The sequence below is a fragment of the Acanthaster planci genome, linkage group LG07 (assembly GCF_054643075.1).
Source record: "Acanthaster planci isolate LZ-2023a linkage group LG07, COTS_SCS, whole genome shotgun sequence".
Classification (NCBI taxonomy): Eukaryota; Metazoa; Echinodermata; class Asteroidea; order Valvatida; family Acanthasteridae; genus Acanthaster; species Acanthaster planci.
Window position 1 is genome coordinate 20,099,410 of NC_141783.1, and position 19,847 is coordinate 20,119,256.

The window sequence follows — 19,847 nt, forward strand, 5'->3', positions numbered from 1 at the left end:
AAAATGTCCCTGCCTTGAAGAGTAGCCATTTTGAAAAACCATCCCTCTGCAAAATGGCCAAGTAGTGCCATTTTCGGACCCAACTGTATCCAAATTACTCAGAATTTGAAGCCCAGAGTCCGGGCCAGGGGTTCAGTGCCATATTTCTCCAATTCCTCAATTTCATGGCTCTCATGACTCTCTAATATTTATAACTTTTATTAATGAGCTCGGCGGACATATTTCTGGCCTAATTACCAGGGTGCACCCCTATGGGTGCAGTGTCCCAATTCAAGGAGAATTCTTTGCCAGGACGAGGCGCACAAAAAGTACCCCCCTCCCCGAGATTGTTTCGAAAAGGGGGTCTGTTTGGGCCCAGAAATGGAGGGATTGTATCAGTATGGCCCAGGATCATCTCTGTAGATTCAGGGGCACAATTCTGGGGGCAAAGCAGACGAAAATGGGATTGAAAATTAGTCAGAAGAGCCCGCGGAAGGTGAGGGATGTCATTTGAAAAATGGCCGCTGGGAGGGCTTGGCAACATTCACTTTTTGGGGGTGAGTTTGTTTTGGGCGGATAATTAAAAAATTCATTGGTTAACCTACTAAAAATTGAAAGTCAAATGAAATCTGAAGGACCAAACAACACATTTTTTTTGAGAAGCCTCAGGGACTTCAGTTGCCTGCCATGGGGCTCCAAACTTGGTTGATTTTACACTATTTTCAATGGAGCTTGAATTGGTTCAGTGCACCCTTATAGCGCAGTCATGCGATTATATGGCTTACAGAGAGGGCCGCGACGTCCTGGAGTTATGCCATGTACTTTCTTGTGGAAAGTGGTTCTTGAGAGTAGACTAGTCCTCATACTCAATGGAAGCGTCCCCTGTTCAAATGTCGGACTTTATTTCCTTTCAGCTCAGCTTTAAAAAATCAAGGGCCACGATTGTAGCCTTTATTCAAGACAGATTTTCCTAGAAAAGTTAAAACTCGGTCCTGCTCTCCTATTAGTTAGCTCCCTTCTTGTGTTCACCATGTGCACCGGAGCTTTATATTCTCACATTTTAAAAATTATTTTAGAAAGTTGTATTCGATTTATTAATCTATTTAGATTCTCATTTTCTCCGTGGTTTTTACTGTAATAAAAATGAACTCACATTCATTTCTCTGAAGTGAAATCAGGTTTCTTGTTAATTGCTGGTTATTTACTTTATCCCGTTTTGGGCTTAGATTATGTTTGTTCTTTCCCAATTTTTTGCTTTCCGCTGTGTGACGCACTGAGCTGATGGTCTCGTGTTGCCATTTCCTATGCGCTCCTGAATTACCGTCGGTATGACCAACAGTGACCATTGAATATAACCCATTTTAGCGTTGGACCACGCACGCGTGGTTTTTCACACCACGGACAAAAATCTGGCGATACGGCACTAATAAACGCAAAACTCACGTTCCGTCTCCCGTAAAACGGCGAAATTCACATCGCGATTAGCACCCGAAACTACAACGAAAATCGTACCACGTCACTTTACATGCACAAGGCGGTCCCAACTTATTTTTGACAAGTAAGGGCGACCCACCAATCGGTTATTATTAGGTTTCGTGTGACAAAAATGTCACACAGACGTGCAGTGGAAAAAAAATAACATTACATTCCACTCCGCTATGCGTGCGGCGCCCAACGACGCTCTTTTCTTTTTAAATCAGTTTCCCGAGGTGTTGTGTCGACAAAATTGGTCAAAGGACCCGGTATAAATTTGCTCCCAGGATCGGAACCTTTTTGTCCGTGAACCCACATAAACTACGTGTATTTCAGGGTGAATTCAGACCTAGTGTTTCGGGAGCCTACTTTGGGGGATGGGGGGAAAATCTGGAAATTTTTTTAGCCTTTTTGGTGTTTCTGAAGGGTAAAGCGAATTTGAGGATTTTTTACACGCAAAATTGCCTTTCTTTTCATTAGTTTTCATAAACTTTAAGACGCTGTTCCTATATATTGGTGGATGTCCCCTGTTGTCCCCCCCCCGGTCCTAAGTAAAATAACGAGCAAAGAGTCTAGTCAGTCAAACAGGAATTGTTGTTTTGTCAGGCCCACACTGCATCTCCGGCAAATTAGGGCCTTGTCCAAAACGGGCTTCCACTTCCAGAGCTACTGTCTACGCGTCTCCACGCATTTCCAAATGGAGGGAAGACCTAGACCTAGCTTTAGACAAGAGATTTGGTTGCAGCCTAAGTTTCCGGACGAATGGTTATCGTCCTTCGTGTATTAAGCCTGAAAGATGGTTTTCAGAAGAACCGTCCATTTTGGTAGGAGTTTCATTGCTGAATTTTACAAAGGAGGGGCGCCACCTGACGTTATCAAACGGAGCACCCAAAATAACAATTGTTCTTCTTTAAAAGTAAAACCAGTGCACAGTAAAAGAAAAGTCGGGGATAAGAATGCTTATCTCCTCAAAACTAAAAAAGAGAGAATCGAAAAATAGGAGCGGGTGGATGTTCCCCCCTCCGCCATCAGCCACTGGTTTTCGCTACATACAAACCAATACCATGATAATCAAGACGGATTGGCTTTAGGGCTGGTTAAAGCATTACTATAATTAGTCCATGGTTTCAAGTACAGAGGACCAAGACGCCAAAACGAGCATTTTAACAGCCATTGTATACAGAATCTCCATGTTCAAGTATGGCATGGCTTGCACCGAACATTGGTTTGAAACTGTTCTTAATCTTCAGTTTACCCAACTCCCTGGCCCTCTGTGCCTCGTGCCCGCCAGGATGGCTGAAATGGCAACAGTCCTGTTACATCCGACTTGCCGACAAAATGAACTGGTTTCAGGCATACGAGGCCTGTGATCGGCCGGGAAGTAGTTTGGTTGTTCCCAACTCCCCAGAGGAAAATCTCTTCATTTGGAAGTCAATGGTGAAAGGATGGGGTGGTCTGTGGATCGGCTGTACGGATGCGGCCCAAGAGGGCGTTTGGTTGTGCGGGAAGGAGCCTGCAATGTACACTAACTGGCACAAGAAAAGTCCCAAATTCGACGACTCGCTGAACTGTGCCCGGGTGACTGTCTTCCAAGGCGGAGTTTGGAAGAACGATTTGCCTTGCAGCACCACACAAGAACGAAGGTTTGCAGCATGTGAGATGACGGCTGCCGTGGTGCCAACCTACCACGCAGCCATTGATCTCGATGGGCGTATCTCCCCGTGTCTCCTCCACCACGAAATCAAGAATGTGACAGCAGAGGGTGTGCTTGCCTGCGGATGGGCGTGCCGTGCCGAGCCCCGATGCCGTTCCTTCAATCTGTGGCAAGGCCGTGAAAAAGACCTTTGTCAACTTAATGACGTCTCTCGTCGTGGAGTGCGCACTAAATTCAAGAGGGAGGACAACTGCTTCTTCTTTGAGCTGTAGAACCCTATTTCAACAATCATTAAAAATTGGACATGACTTTATGCTAGAAACTTCATATTACTCATTTTCAGACGTAAAGAGGTGCACCGTAATGACCATAAAACTTTACACATTTTTTAGCTTGTTATTCTTTGTTCCCATTTTGGCTGGTTTTGTCAGAACCTGGAACTTTCGGTAATACGGTGGTTATAAAGGTTGCACGTTCATCATTTCGTAAAATTAGAATTGATCGGAGGTCTGTATGTAAAAAGTATGTAAAAAGTTTCAAGAAAATATGTGTTAACTAAATGACTGCCATGCAGCTCACAGTTCGCTTAATAAGGGCACTCCTTTGTGGTAACATGTAACTTGTAATATTTCAACTCTTGGTAGCACCCCTTCCCTCGCGGGATGGCACAGTGAATTTTTAGCTTTTAATAATATCGAAATATAGCAAAAGCTGGAAAAGCTTGGTGAGAGAAATCCTCTCCGTGTATCGGATCCAGAATTAATAGTATAGGTCTTGAGCTTGAGATCAAGGAACGTCCAGCCGGGCCCCATACCTTCTTATACGCCGGTAAAAATATACGAAGCTATTATCCTCCGTAATCATATGAGTTAGCTATGGGTGTTGCGACGGGATAGAGGTGCTTGCCTTAAAAAAAGGTGGAAAGTTCAAGGGGGAGAAAGGAAAAGACAAAATAAACGAAAAATATAAGGAAAGGGAGATAAAAATTACCAATGCGCTCAATCTAGCTCTGGGAATTGACCGCAGTAGTTTGCTGCCTACGAGTGTTTGCCCCTGCCCACCCCCGGAAATTATCCTGGCGGTATCTATGTTCATTGTGGAAGTTTCGGAAAGTATTTAACTAAATTTGAGTGCTTTTCGTATGTCTTATACATTTCATTTCAACCCACGCTTCAGGTTGTACACTAAAAGTGCCGTTCAAAATGTTCAAATGGCGATCAAAATTTAAGATGGCCACCCCGCCAAGCTGACATTCATGTTTTCATTATTATTTCACCACAATCTATCGAGTCGTTTAACTACTTTTTAAAGGTTCAAACCCTCAAGTTGGTTACAGAGAAATCATAATAATGGTGAGCAGTCAATGGAAGCCGTTCTTTTACGTCTTGGACACTCGCGTTTTGCCCCGCCCACTATTTAGGTACTTCAAACTATTGCGCGACTGGTGGCAACTCTAAATGCCGTCAATGAAGGGATTGCACAAAATCGATTCGCAAAGTGCGCACGCGACGCGAGCAGAGCCAACATAAACAACAGCTGACGTGCCCTCGCTACAGATCGCATTACAAGGTTGATTCTCTTCGCCGCGTGGATTTCCTCGAAAAAATGCCCCAATAAACGAGCGAAACTCCCTCTGATGGAGGACAGAGTGACAGACCTATAGGCCATGGCCTCAGATCCCAGTCTTCGGACAGTTTTTGAAGCTCTTGACGAAGACAATCTTGGGTACATCACCGACGAGAGATTTTCCGATCTGGCTAAGGAGTTTGGGGTTTACAACCCTGACGTGAGTATCCAAACCATAAAATTTGAAAGATACCTGCACTGATGCAGTGTCACACTAGTGTACTGGATAGCACCACCATTTACCGTCAAAGTATACATAGCACAAATCATTATGAGCAATGCTACACAAAACTGCTTATTGCTCAGTTGTGTTTTTATTTAACCAGTTCAAAACGATTGTGTAGGCCTCTGTCCATCTAAATGAGTTCCAGTAAACCATGGATTTAAGAAAGTTTCCTTTTGTCGGCGAGCATCATGTACACAAAATTTTGATATGTATTAGGACCTATATGATAAGCCTAGGCTAATTAGAAAAATGGAATTTGTTCTATTTTTGGTGCATGTTTTGTAAAATCATCTCTAAATTGCCTGTCATCGGAGAAAGCTACATGTTAGCCCTACTGCCTGGTTCTTTTTGTTACAAATTACAACTTTTACCTGGACAGTTCATCCACATTTACAAATTACAGCAATAAAATGCAGTTGGCTGTCAAAATGGTTTGTTTCAAAATGTTGAGAGCAATCATAGTGGTTGAAAGCTGCCAGGTTTTTGTAATGAATACTTATATAGATTCAGGGTCTCTTTATGTGCAAAATTGTGTGGTACATTAATATACAATATATATTTTTACCATTTGAAGGCCAAGAAAGAATAAATTCTGTTCGCACTTTGTGAACAAACTTGGTTATCAGTGGTCGTGATGGCTAGTATAGATCAGTCCTCTACACAGGTTCATGTATGAATTTATTGTGAAAGCCTGAAAATGTAGTTGATTGTCATAGAAGTACGTGTTCATTATATTTGCCAAAATTTATTGATTGCATGCACAATAAATAGGGTGGTGTCTATACAGCTCTGATCTTGTTTTCTTTCAGTAGAGTGGATGACTCAGAATGAAGCTATTCCTAGCTACCCCTATGAAAATCCAGATCATGGAAACTATTGATTATTGTCCAGATATTGAATGGACAGTGTGCGCAGTTCAAATACATTGAACTGACAGCTGTGTGCTGTGTATCATGTTAAGAGGTCTGTACATAATTTTCTCATTCATGCACATAACAGCGGAGTAGACTTTTATCATTGAGGTCATTTTATTGACCCGGATTGTAAATAATTGATCAAGAAATAGACCAGCTAGAGGTTTCGCTGTGGTTAATAATTTCATGGAGAACAGTTGATTCTATCATTATTCAGCATTTCTTCGTTGCGTGGGATATTTAAAAAAAAAACGCAGCACATTAAATATTAACCTTGTGTGGAAAATGTAAACATTAGAGAGTGTGTATAATACAAGAGGGGTACAAATGGAGAAATGGCCAACAGGAAGCTCAAAATTGAAACGTGGAAGTTGTTGTTATTATTCTGTATTTTGAAGTGCATTAAAAATTGAATCCTGACATGTAATTTGTCACAAAACTGGGTACGGAGTTATAATTGAAGTTTTGATTTTCCTTGTGTTATGAATGTAGCTGCCTTTTGAGTTAATACCTGGTTGGTGTCTGTGTGTAAAGTGTTAATGAATTATTTGAATGTGCCATAACTGAGGAGAAAAAGAGGTAAAAAAACTACCCATCAGGTTTTTCTAGATAATTAGAAAGGCCAGACTTAGTTCTTTTATTTTTCAGGAAATGGTAGTAACTTGAGCAAGGTGCATGTTAAACCTTCAGAATTCCCACTGCAAACCAAACAGTTTTAATCCCATAAATGAATAATTTTTTTTTTTTTTTTTTTTTTTTTTTAGTGTGTATCCAGGAATGTCTCCAAATTCATAACAAAACCCAAACAGATCGAACCAACAGATGGTTTAAATGTGGGCGCTTCTGGGACCCTTTTGTTGTGTCCAAAGCACCCCCTTTTGTCAAAAATCACTCAACGGAAAGACAAGCCCCAGGTTGCCCTGCACACAAAAACAGCGTGTAACCGTCACCTGGATTGAATAGGCGGTGTTGATGTGTCACATGGCGACAGCAGCTTAAATGGGCTTCTTGTGTCAGGAGGGTGTTGCATTGTAACAGTGGAGTTTTAAGCTGTGCCCCTTAAATTTCAGACTGATTTTTTAATTGCCAATAAATTTGAAACAGATTACAGTGAACTTTCCTAGAGTATCATGTTCAAATTTCAAATACGTTTAATCTGATTTAGTGATGCTTGTGATATTTTGGAAGTTTTCCTTGGAAATCAGTTGATTTTGAACCACAGTTTATATAAATGAATGTCATTTTGATGAAACCCTTGACACATGTACCTCCTTTTAAGTTACCTAGTTACTTTGGCAAATTGTCTGAAACTGTGTGTCCAAAGCGGCTAAGTTCACTCTTTTAAAATAAATGAATAAACTAGGATTTTAATTTAAAAACTTTGAGATTGATGCATTTGAAGATATGGATAAATTTTGTGTTGGACATGAATTCAGTTTTAATATGTTAATTTGTTGCACCTGTAAAAATCTGCATTGTCAATGAACTAACATCACATCAACAGATCGTTACAAATACACAGGCCCCAAAAAGAAATCAACCTTTTAAAAATGCTGGTTGGTTTATGTACAGGCAACGTACACGTACACATGTACATCTTATTAATGGGCAGCCAAAGTTTGCAGAAAAATCACCTTTTTGGTTGGTTTTCGATTTTACCTCAGATTTGTTCAAAATTGAGCATTTGTCCCATTAATTTTAAAATAGGGTTGTATTTTCATTTAGTAAAAGTACATGGATTGTGATTATGTGGTATTCTGATAGCTGTGTGGGATTTTAAAGTCTTTGTGAATTAATAGTTTACTTTTGTACTAATGGCCAACCATAGTTTTAGCAGCCACTTGCAGGAAAAGCGGGACTATCATTTCACAAGAGCAGACACTATTGTGTGTGAGATGATGGGATGAAAATCCAAAGTGCATATGTATGACAGCGCATCTACACGTCTGTTGACACTTGGAACATTTCACAGAATGATTTAAAATACATGTGACATGTCTGTCAAAATCCGGAAAAGCTTGGCTGAGCACCCAGTAATTTAATGTATTGTATAGATAGCTTATATCATAGAGCTAGGAACACAATGAAGACTGCCAATGGAATCTTCCTGCAGAGCACATTATAATACATGTAACTCTGGGATTCTGAAGTGATCTGATTTTAAACACTGGGACACATATCGAATCAGATTGTTCAAAGCCTGATTTAGTCACTTTTTTCCTTTTGAAAGTCATCCACTCTAATCAAACTGTAAAATACTAAAAAGTGATTTTTTACTGGTTACCCAAACTCACTTGATTCTGCTCGCAATGTTAATATGGCTTTCTATATCTGTTGTTTTTTTTCCTGTTAAATTCTTACTGGTGTGTACATGTATATGTTTTTTACTGCGTGGTTGTTCGATACTGTCATACCAAATCAAGAATCGTACTTAGTCAATAAAAAACAGCTATGATATTTTTCTATCTAAATGCAAATTTATATCTGTTGGATGCATGTAATTGAAGGGGTGAAGTGGCTGGCCTGAACTTTGCTTTCCTCTGGAGTTGAAAGCAATTTTCCCATCCAAGGCCACAACTATCAGAAGCTGCTGAGTTTTGGCTCTGAAGCATATTTTGGTGTACATGTAAATATCACGGTTTCATCTGAATACCATGAATTTAAATATTGCTTGAAGAAAGCTATTTCTAATATCTGTACTTAGTTGTTGGTAGTGCATTTTGCCCAAAGCTTAGTTTCTTTATTTATACCTTTCTCATTTAGGGATAAATTGACCAAATTGCAAAGCAACAAATGCAACTTACTGTATATTACATCACCTTTCTGTCTTCATGATGGCTCGAGTGAAAGACAGACCATAAAAATATTAGACCCCGTTCCATTTCAACAATTTTCATAGAGCTCAGTAGATGCCACGGATGTACATGTAGGGGGCCTACTGTGTACATGTACGTATACCGTACACCAACAGGTACTGGTAGTTGTGTGCTATCCTTTTACATTTGGACACTGATTCTATTCTTTCCCCCATAATTTTAGGAGCGTCATCGTCTGGTCACACTTTTGGATCCACATAACACTGGCAAAATCAGCTTTGCATCATTCTGTCAGGGGATTGAAGCTGTCGTCTCAAATTCATCTGAAAAAGGTAATGGAAGTGCAGGTAGATATTGTATTTCAAGGTTCATTTGCAAGTTACACATGTTGGGCATGATTAGATTTCATAAAAGTACACATTTAAAGTTATTTGTCTATGAAATCTGGAAGTTTACAGTTTCATTAGCTTGAATTTTGGCAGCAGCTTTTTTATTAATCCTACCATCAACTTGACTCATTGGCAAGCTGCGACAAAGCAGGTTTAAAAGTACATTTAAACTCATTATTACTGACTATAGATTAACCTTGAAGTGTCTCTTTGAGGTTGATCAGCCGACTTGAATTATTCATGGAATACTTAAGGTTTAGCTGTGCAGATGAAGACAGTTATTGAGAAAGGTCTTTTCTGCATTCTTTTAATGACATTTATGTTTTTGAATTAGATTTTGAAGTGAGTGGTGTGCTTCTATCTAGCATATCGTTGAATTTAGGGCTGAGTCAATTCAAATAATTCACTATTTGAATATTCAACCTTTAATTTGATCCAATTTTATTTGAATATTCAGTCGTACCAACAGGCAAATGGATGATGAATAAACCATGTATACAAAATCAGTTGCAATAAGGCACACAATTGTATAATCACTATAACAGCTTTTCTCGTCTAGGAGTATCTCCAGCCACGATTTTGCAAGATTGAAGAGACGAACAGTACTTCTTGACCTGTTGAAAGTTTACTTTTAAATTTTTTTAATGAATAATTTACTTTTTGAATCATCGTAAGATTCCTCTCATTTGAATATGCTTAAAACAAGCCTCATAAATGCCTTTTTCTCATTTAAAATAAAAGAAAATTCTCTGTCCCTTTTTGTTAATTTTGCATTTGAATATTCAAAATTCGGAGAATAGTATTCAAATATTTGATAATCTATCGAATATTTGGATATTCTGCACAGCCTTACTTGAATTCCATACAATTCAATTATTTCAATCAAGCTTTGGTAAAAAAAAATCTTGTCGTTTCTTTTGTCCTTCCGCTTTCTTAACACTTGCTTAAATACTCTGTGTGTCATTGAATGGCGTATCCACATTTGATGCCTGTGTGAACCAAACATTGCTTAAATTTTCAGAGTATCGCTGGTTTTCATTTCAACAAAAAACAAATTTGAACGGGACTTGATAAACAGTCTGAATAGGAAGGTGTCTCAAATTCAAGTTGGTTTGCTCCATGGGAAGGCTAAGCTGTATTATTTTACAAAGCATTCAGGAACAATAAGTACGTGTTTTCCCTGGGCTTTCTTATCAGGCGTCAAGAGAGGGATTGTTAGTGTGGAAATGCAGGAAACATGCACCTGTAGGGCCTATAACAGTCTTTGCAGGCACTGCCCCTCAAGTCTCCAATTAATGTTGTGGAGCTCAGTTTATGTTGTTTTTCTTTCCTGAATGGTGTGGAGGTTGTCATCGTACAGTTCCCACAAGCATGTCACATGTAGACCCACCTTTTTGATATTCTAAAAACGATGTCAGAAATGGGCATTGCCTGTGGAATATTTTTTTTTCCTTTGTATTTTGGTACATGTCTGTTGTAAGATGAAAGGTACAATGAGACACGTGCATTTACATGTATGTTTCATTCACATACATGTACATGTGTACAGTAGCTGTACCTCTTCCTTGTTTGAGGTTATAGACAATTCAAAAATAGTTATTGTCCCTTGCAGTGGGTTGCTGGATATCTGACAGAGGGAATAGTTTCATTCACAGTGTAAATGCATATTGAAACTGGTTTTTAGACTTCAGTTTTTGCTTTATTGCTTTTCATATTGGCTCACTCTCTACTTTTAATTTTATCCTGACCAAAATGTTATCTGGATTACTTTTCCTGTTCTGGTGATGAAAAAATGTTTAGCTACTGATCCACTGACCAGTGGTCGTTGAGATTTCTTACAGGTCTTGTGAAATGCTGACATTCCAAGCCATTAACATAACCTCCCCTGTGTGGTTTAGCCTGTTTATCTGGTCCACTTTCAGTCCACTTGACTATAAGGTACACCTACATGTACATGTATGTAAATGTACATGTACATGTACATGCAGGGATCTCCTAGCATAGACATTGGTGGACACATATGGAAAATGTCAGTCTTATGGTCATCAAACTCCTTTTCAGTGTGCCTTTGATATACAACCAGATGGCCAAGGCATTCTTGACCTCTAACCCCAAGGCAGGTCAACTTTCTACCCTCCTGTGCAGTCCCTTAGTAAAGCCCCTTGAAGTAGTGGTTCTGGTACTTTTCTTTTAATAGTAATTAGTAAGACTGTCAAAGTTTAAAAGGAAACTGTTAGCCAAATTGCGCTTCCCTCCATTTCAGTAGTGTAACATTCAATGTTGTACGTACTGATGTTAAATCTTTCCTTTTATTTTTGACGTACGGGTCCATCATTATGTTCTATTTGCTATCTCACTTTTTATTTCATTCGTCACTATTTACTATTGTATTTCAGTTGATTTTATTTTGTCTTCCATTTCCATTTGCTTTGCATAGAGGTACATTTAATTCGCTTTGGGAGGTGAAGACGTGGGGTTGAAATAAGTTGTGAAAGCTCATGTGTAATGTTTGTACTTTTTTCTAGCGCTACCTAGAGAGCCTCCTTTGATTCTCCCTGATCATTGGATCGGAAGCAAAACGATCATTGACGACGATGATACTCACAGCATTGGGGTAAGTGTACATGTCACACAAGAGGAGGCCTATGGAACGCAAAGAGAATTTTCCTTGAAACTTAATCAAGAACGGTTAAAGCCCTAGTTTGGAAATCAGACAGCTAAGAGATCAGACAGTTGATATGTGTCACATACATATACGTACATCAGCACATCATGTACTTAAGAACTTTAAACATTCAGGAAATCTGAATTGCGTTGGCCCATACACACTACAGGCACCATATCTCCATATACATATATGCCTGTAGGTACAGTACAAAGAGATGAATACTTAAATGTACACCGTGTAAAAAAAAAAATTCAGAGTCTGTTGTATAAAGAAAACTATTTTTAAAAGATAAGAAAATGGGTCTGTTGCAAAGATCTCTATGGTGATGATGATGAATTTACAAGTTAAAAAATAAAATGTAATGTAGGTTTGTGGAATTGCAGTTTAAGACTTGGTGTGTTAGAAAGGATAATGACAAAGCATACATGTACATTGAGATGAGAGAGTGAATGAATTCAAGCACAAATCTCTCGCATATTTCTGCGAATATGCTGAGTTTGTAATTAGCAGCACAACAGTCTATCCTCCTTGAGTATGGGCATTTGTACAGAAATTCACCAGGAAGGTGAATTTCAATTTGTTTCCTCCTAAAAATGTACCATTTTCTAGCTTGTCATCTGAACGTCAATAAATCTAGTAGCGCTGAGACCGGCTTGATTTCTCTTGGGAGGATGGAAGGGCACTCCAAAATTACGATTGATCCGCCCAATACTTCATCAGAGCAGGCTGTTCCAATAAAAATAATTTCAAGGAATTTATTGACCTGTCAGGTTGATCTCAACTCTAGCTGAGTGCTCTACCATTATGAAATTTAGACGTGCATTGTACTCCTGGGTTTCAACTTTTATAGAGGATGTCGGATTGATTTGTGGTGAAAAAAATGATACATTTATGCATGCACAGTACGTTGTAATGGAGTGCTTGTTGTTCGGCACACATACTTGTACATATACATGTACATGTACATCATACAGGTAGTTGTAACAAGAAAAGTGTTGGAAACTTTTCTTTTATTCATAAAAGTATGCATTTTTGGGAGCCCTTATTGGATTTTTTTTTCTTTTGCTCTCGCCCTTACCGATTCTATTTTTAATAATGTGGCTTCATCGGTGCAAATGTGGAAATCACCAAGTGTGATGTTTATCCATAAAAAAAGAAGTTAATTCTCAATTAAGTACGGTAAATCATCTGTCATGAAAAAATGCAGTAACATTGTTACCTTCTCTTCCTGTCATTTGTTTAAATAAAATTCCAGATCAAACTCCCCCTCAATATATGTGTGATGTAAGTGCATATATACTAGGCAAAGTGTGCCCGCAATGCAACCGCATTTTTGCCAGCATTTTGCTGGTATGGCGGCATGTAAAGTTGCATAAAATTTGACGCAGAAGGTTTCTCATACATTTTATGCAATCCTGGAATAGACAGCCTTGATCACTTCAGAAAGAAACTGTCAGCTATTGTGCATTTCCATAAATCCATGGATGCTTTCATTTCCATATAAGGTGAGGCATATGTAAGGTTGCTGGAACAAGTGCGCATTTCATCGTTGTGCAAGGCCAGTGAGACCGTTATCCTACCATCTTGTGTTGGGATCTTATCTCCATTGTCTCATCTCCTCCGGGGCTTAATTAATTGCATTATTGCACCTGTGCACTTGCACATACCCGGTATGTCTCATGGTGCTTTTGCTTTAGCATATAATGTGTACTCTCCACATATTAAAATAAATGTATTCTGAAGCAAAATCTGTACCATTCTGTGAAGAACTTTGGGTTAGAATCGAATAAGTGAAAATTGAATTGACAATGAATGGAGTTCATTGACTTTATACATGTGTAGTTAACCTTGTTTGTTGAAAAACAACAAATTGGTTGGAACAAAATTAGTCAAACTGAATGAAAACATTCTACATGTACATGTGTTTGATGCCATACTTTATTTGCTTAAAACTACAGGATTCATTTTTCTGAAATCAAAGATTCTGTTCGTGTTTCCGATTTCCCTTTTGCTTACCAGTAGAGACACATGTAATTTGATGCAGGGGAGAAATTTGTGAGATTTAAAGCACCTCTCAAGAGGGTTCAGTGTTGTACATGTATACAAACGTACAACTGATGCTTTTTATCAAGTAAAAATTGTAAAACCCAAATTTATCTAGCACTAGAGGTGACATCTCTATTTCTTTTATCAACCAGATTCATACATGTATGTCGGGAAAATATCCTAAACCTTGATCTTTATTTCTTTCATTCACACAATTACAAGTTCGCTTTGTAGAAACAGGCTACACATATCTGCATGTACACATTGTCCATGGCCGTGACATCAACACAAGCTGCCCAGCCACTGCCTTGCTAGTAATGTATTTGTGGCTTGTCAGGTGTTGCTGTAACCATAGCAACTGTGTGTACTCAAGGATGCAGCAATTAAATAATGGATGCTGTTGCTATGGTGACAGTCCGGAAAGTTCCGGATATTGAGAGTGCTCATTTAGCTTGATTGCAGGAGTTTAATAGTGGAATTGGTAAGGCATGTGTGACCGACTATTCCAAACCAGGCTGAAGTAGGTAATTCTGACATCTGACAATTCTTCTATCCCACTTTTTTTCACACTTCTAAGCGATCCAAAGTCTACATTCTGTCTGCAGAAAGCTTTGATAATGACAGGCAATGACAAGTTTGGAACTCCAGTTAATATGAACAGGACAATACTTGTTTTTTGGGGGAAAAGTTTTTTAAAGGAACTGTACATACATTTGTACATGTGTAAATTTGTAAATAGGAGTGCAATGAAGTATGTATGACAAGACACATACAAAAAAACTACAACATAAAAGCCCATTTTTGCTGTGAAGAGACATTTCCACAAAGTAAATTACATTTTGGAAAATTGTCCTCGTTCATTTTTATGAGAATTATTTTTTTTCAAAAGTTCTTTTTTACAAGATACGTGTACTAAGTGTATTATTTCATTTTTTTGATACATGTACATTATCAGAAACATTCATTTTTATGAAATTGTTTTTAAGTTAACGGTACCAGGACGTTTAGTTTAAATTATGGGATGTATTTTTGGATAAAGAAAGGTTTACTTCCAGATTTGTTTTCTGATCAAGAAAGTACCAAATCACCAGAATGCTGAAATTTTGAATTCTGTTACATGTACCAGTATATGTACAGCGTACATGTCAATAGGCCTTAAAAATGTAAGTTTAATAAATAATAATAATTTAATTGCTATTAAAAACTTTCACTACCCTGGCCCTTTTGAGGATTCTGGAAAAAAATTAAACCACCAGCAATGAAAAATGCTAACATGTATCATCATGATCCAGGGACATGCAGAATTCTGTGCACAATTGTCATTTTAACAGCCAGGTTGTATTGGTGCAGTACATGTAACTGGTAAAGTCTGTGGCCATTATGCATCAGAAAAGATTTTTGTGGTTGATGTCCACTACGTTTATGCAGGGTTCTGTTTAAAAAAAAAGGTTGTGATATGGAATGCCTGTGATTACATGTACGCCATTGTTTAAACAATTTTTAAAACAAGGTTAAGATATTTACATGTAAATAAAATTTGTTCCCTTCCGTAAAAAACGATAAATCTATAATGTGAACTGCTGATGTAATGATCATATTTCACAGACCGGGGGGAACCACACCCATGTACATTGTAACTAATAGATCCATGTCAAAGTCCATTTCTTAAGTGCACAGCTGTGGCTATGCATAAAAAAATGAGTACAGGAAAATTGTGAATGCTGCCCTCTGTTGACATGTAGACAGCTTTTGAAGTTGGCTTCAGCAGAAGATTTTCTGGAGAGGTTTTGGCAGCTTCTTTATTTTGTGGACGTGACATGAAAACCTTGTTTGATGGCTTGCAGAAAACATACAAATGAGATACAGAGCACCATCTTGGAGAGTAACAGAAAGCAATCACAAATGTACATTTTGCAAATTGCAAAAATTCAAGTTAGTCACTCGAAAAGAGTAAAGCATACTTCTCGTACATGCAGTGGTAGAATTTCCACAATATCGCATACGTATCGGGTATAATCATTCAAACCTTTTTGAACAGGAAGGATACAATTTCACTAAAACAGAAATATTAAAATAAATGTTTATACATGTAGTTCCCGAAATGGAAGAAGTAGACATTTCAATATTCTCTGGTATAAAAGCTTTTGGAGCAGTCCATTGGATCCTTACCAAAAATATATATCCCATTCGTATGAAATATTAAAGATCAAAGTTTTGCAAGTCTGAACTCCTTTTTTGACTGTTTAATTTCCCAGAAAAACGGGTCAAAAAGATGACACTTTATCTGAAAATGAAAGATTTTTGTTTGGAGATTTTTTGGGAGGGGGGAGAATATTAGACAAGTTCTTATGTTTTTTCTTTATTTAATCATATTCTCAAAACACACCTTTTTTGATTGATTTCTTTTGTATGGTTCCCTTAACTTTTTTCCTGTAAATTTATGAGCTATCGTTGTATATCATGTTCTGTAAAGCACAGTGATTAGACAATAAGCACTTTCATTCATCATTATTATAAATGTATTCATCATTATTATAAATTTGGAAATTGTTAGAGAATTTCACACAAAGATTTGTGGCATGTAATTTTTCAAATTTAAATCAAATCTAGGGGAAGCATTTGCTAGAAAAGATGAAACAGTGGGGGGGTTAGTTGAATTTGAGGGAGAGTTACATGCACCTGTATCTCCAACCTCTCTCAATGGGATGCACATGAATATTCTATGTCCATTTCTTGATTTCAGGGATTTGCTTGTACAAGCAAAAATCTATTTCCACAAACTGCAATCAATATTCAAAGACACGCTGCACCAGTAGCTATGTTTAGAAGAGAGTTCGTTGTCTGAAACCTTAGATATACATGAATGCACATGAAGCCTGAGGATGTTGGACACAATTCCATCGCCACCTCTTCAGCAGATGAATGTTAACGTCCTCATAGAATTTCCATGGTTTGTTCTTCGGTATTGATTTTGAGCTAGGGGAGTACCCAGCCTGTGCATATTTCCAAGTGTCTGCGGTCGTTGAATGAAGTAAAGGTTTTATTACATTGAGCTGTATGGTGGGATTTTGCATTCTTTTCCAAAAGGCAAGGCAAGATGGACATGTTTTCCTTGACCGGGCTAAAGTTTTTTGTGTCTTATTATTTCCAGAGGAAGGTTGATACATTTGAATTTGGGAACGCTTCATAATTACAGAAGGCGGTATTTACTGCGGTACCACTGTATTTTTGCGGTACTAGCATTAAGCCCTTTCGGGTAACTAGTGCGGTGCCGCTAAAAAAACAGCGGTACCGCAGTAAATACCGCCTTCAACAATTATGAAACGCTCCCTTATTGTTCTATTTTGAGTGGTTAATGGCTCAGTTGGTTATCTTTCTGGAATGCCTACTTCCCCATAGAGGTAAACCCGTTTACCTCTGGAAGTCCAGTTTCCACAGGTGTGCTACTGTTTTTTTAACTCCAGCCATGTAAGATAAAAGATTTACATGTTTCCTGTAATTCAGCAATAAGTACAATTGGTAAACATGTATGTACATGGTATATTCAATGACTTCCCTTATTTTTGGTTAGATGAAAAGAGTAAATCAGCCTACTCCTTGCAGGTATTACAGTATACATGTACATGTATGGCTATTGTAAATTTGTAGCAATAGGTGGATCCAACTTTAATACCAAGTACATATATATATTTAATTAACTTGGTTCTTTTTCAACCCCCATTTGAAAATGGAACCTTCCCAATGTAACAATATAGTTTTGCTTGGGAAAGTCTGCATAGTCATTTCATTCACTGCTATTGTGTCTGGGCTTTGAATTTGCTAAGCCTTGTTGTGATAAAGGATTTCTTTAGCTCTACATGTACATACAAACAGGAAAACGTAGTCAGACAGAAAGTCATATACATGTGTGAAAGGATGTGGCAACTTGTGGTCTTGTTTATGCTTTGAGAGGCAAGTTTATGTATAATTATAATTTTTTTGAAAATTACATGTACATGTACGTTGATTTTTGTTAGAGAGGAATTGCTCTCCAAAACACTTTGTGACTGACAAGGTAAAATTGTCAAAACTGATTGTGATGTTTAAGTAAGGTTAAATCCTGAAATACACAAAACAAGGTTGGTACAATAAACCATTGTACTTCGTACATACAGATGTTTGACCAACTTTTGTTCATTGTGTATGAGTAGCCTTTATGCTGGGAGCCTGTGTTGCAGACAACAGTGGTAGTAAATATTCGTGTAATTATTGTTTGGTGACCTTCTTTCAAAGTCACTTCCAGTTGAGTCACAAAAAACCCAGTCACTGTCAAATTAGGAAGACTAAAAGCTCCCCTCCTGATAATGCACCAGTCAAGTGATTGTTTTGATATGCAAATGACCCCTTTCAGCATGCACACAAAAGACAGGTGTTGTGTCATAGCAGCTGTGTCTTTTGACCTTGTCCACAGTTGAGGGGTGGAGCAACATTGGGTTGTCGTAGCGTGGTCAAAGGTCAGGCTGAGAAATAGAGAAATCTGACGTGAGTGTTGTTTTCCCTGCAGTGAGTCCTGACATTACTGTGAAATGAAGGAAGTGACAACACGTTAAACACATAGGAAACTCATTCAGGAAACTAATGCAGTCTGCCGTTGTGTGTATTGACAATCAGCAATTTTAATATTCAAGGCTATACGGATTGTGTATTTGGTTGTCTTTCACTGCTTATAATGTCAGCACTCCATGGTGTTCTGGTCTGTTTGGATCATCATCATCATTTTGGATATCAAACTTGTGATTTTGTGGCCTTCATCTAAGTGTCAGGTGGTCACAGGTGACAGTGTGTATGGATGGTAAGTCCAGATGAGAGTGTGTTATGTATTATGCTGTCTCCAACTTTTAAATGGATAATGGTGTGGACATGAAGCTTGGTGCAGGAAACCATCATGACCATCACTGCACTTTCAGTGGTCGTGTTATGTTTAGTGCCATTTGACGTTGACCATGGTTGTGATCTAAGCAATAGGATTTTTCTTCTGTGGAAATCTGTGTTTGTGGTGATCGATTTTTATGTTTTAACTTGACAGGTCAGCTACATGTACAGTGTAGGTAGCGCCGTCTTGCATGTTATGCCCACAATCTTGAATCAGTGAACTGTCAGGTGTACATGTATTTTCATATACTGCATGGACATGATAATGGGCCTAGTACATGTACATGTAGGCTAAAGATCTCTTGTGATGAAATGTGCTCTGAATTGTCTTTGTCATTGTGTAATGGGTTGTGGGGGATTTATATCCTCCATTTGATAAACTTTGTTTGCCAAGGAGATTAGGACCAGTGTCCTGTACATTAACACCCAGTTAGAGAAGCCTAGAATCACTGTTTGGTTTGGTAGACCACATGAACAGAGTAGATTTAACAGTATACTGATACTTCTGATAGAGTATGGAGACAGAGAAGCGTTACATGTATGTATCTCTAGTTGTATGGTTACCACATGTCAGAAACTCTCAGGCCATTTGGGACATTATTTCAATTAAACCCATCTGTAGGAACTACTGTACATGTGACAACATTGAAGAAAGTGTAAAATTGCCTTCCCAGTTTAAATAACCCAGGCATTGGTCTATTTCTGTTGAGAGCTGTTTGAATTTCTGCTGAGGTAGGAGTTAGATTAATACAGCTACATGTACATGTAGCCATGCATAGCTAGCTCCCTCCCCTACATGTGCATTAGCATTGCTTTGGAAAAATCTGAGCTGTGGGTAACTCAGGGCTCGATATTAATGAGCGCAGGTAGCTAAAATGCGCCCATTTGTCCGGTTGTTTCTTCTCAGTACAAGTTGCAGAGTGTCTGTCATGGTGCTTACTGACACCTGTTGCATTGATCTAACAAGATATCTCACAATTTATGCTACCACAGAAATTAATTTACATGAACAAGGAACAGCACCTGTTGAATGCATACCAGCACTTGACCATGTACATGTACATTACAGGCAGCAATTATTCCGTCATGTTGATGATGCAGTAACTGTGTATTGTCAAGGCCAATACAGGCTGTCCTATCTTTCT

At 38.3% G+C, this 19,847-nt stretch overlaps 2 protein-coding genes across 8 annotated transcripts in view; both read left to right on the plus strand.

The window, feature by feature from the left end:
* Window positions 1–2,568: 2,568 nt before the first annotated feature.
* On the plus strand, window positions 2,569–3,844 carry LOC110976181 (CD209 antigen-like protein C). The gene has a single exon (XM_022229260.2). The coding sequence runs from the start codon at window positions 2,653–2,655 to the stop codon at window positions 3,376–3,378; it is 726 nt and encodes a 241-aa protein (XP_022084952.2). The 5' UTR covers window positions 2,569–2,652; the 3' UTR covers window positions 3,379–3,844.
* Window positions 3,845–4,616: 772 nt separating this feature from the next.
* The window catches only part of LOC110976100 (rab11 family-interacting protein 4B-like), a 42,008-nt gene continuing 26,777 nt past the window's right edge, over window positions 4,617–19,847 (plus strand). For 5 of the 7 annotated variants that reach the window (XM_022229094.2, XM_022229096.2, XM_022229095.2 and 2 more), the window contains exons 1-3: window positions 4,617–4,892; window positions 8,912–9,020; window positions 11,603–11,691. In XM_022229094.2, coding sequence (XP_022084786.2) covers window positions 4,773–4,892; window positions 8,912–9,020; window positions 11,603–11,691 — 318 coding nt within the window. In that variant the 5' untranslated portion in view covers window positions 4,617–4,772. Of the gene's footprint in view, window positions 4,893–8,911; window positions 9,021–11,602; window positions 11,692–18,276; window positions 18,623–19,847 lie in introns of those variants that run through there. The other 2 variants (XM_022229099.2, XM_022229100.2) reach the window with 2 other exon arrangements.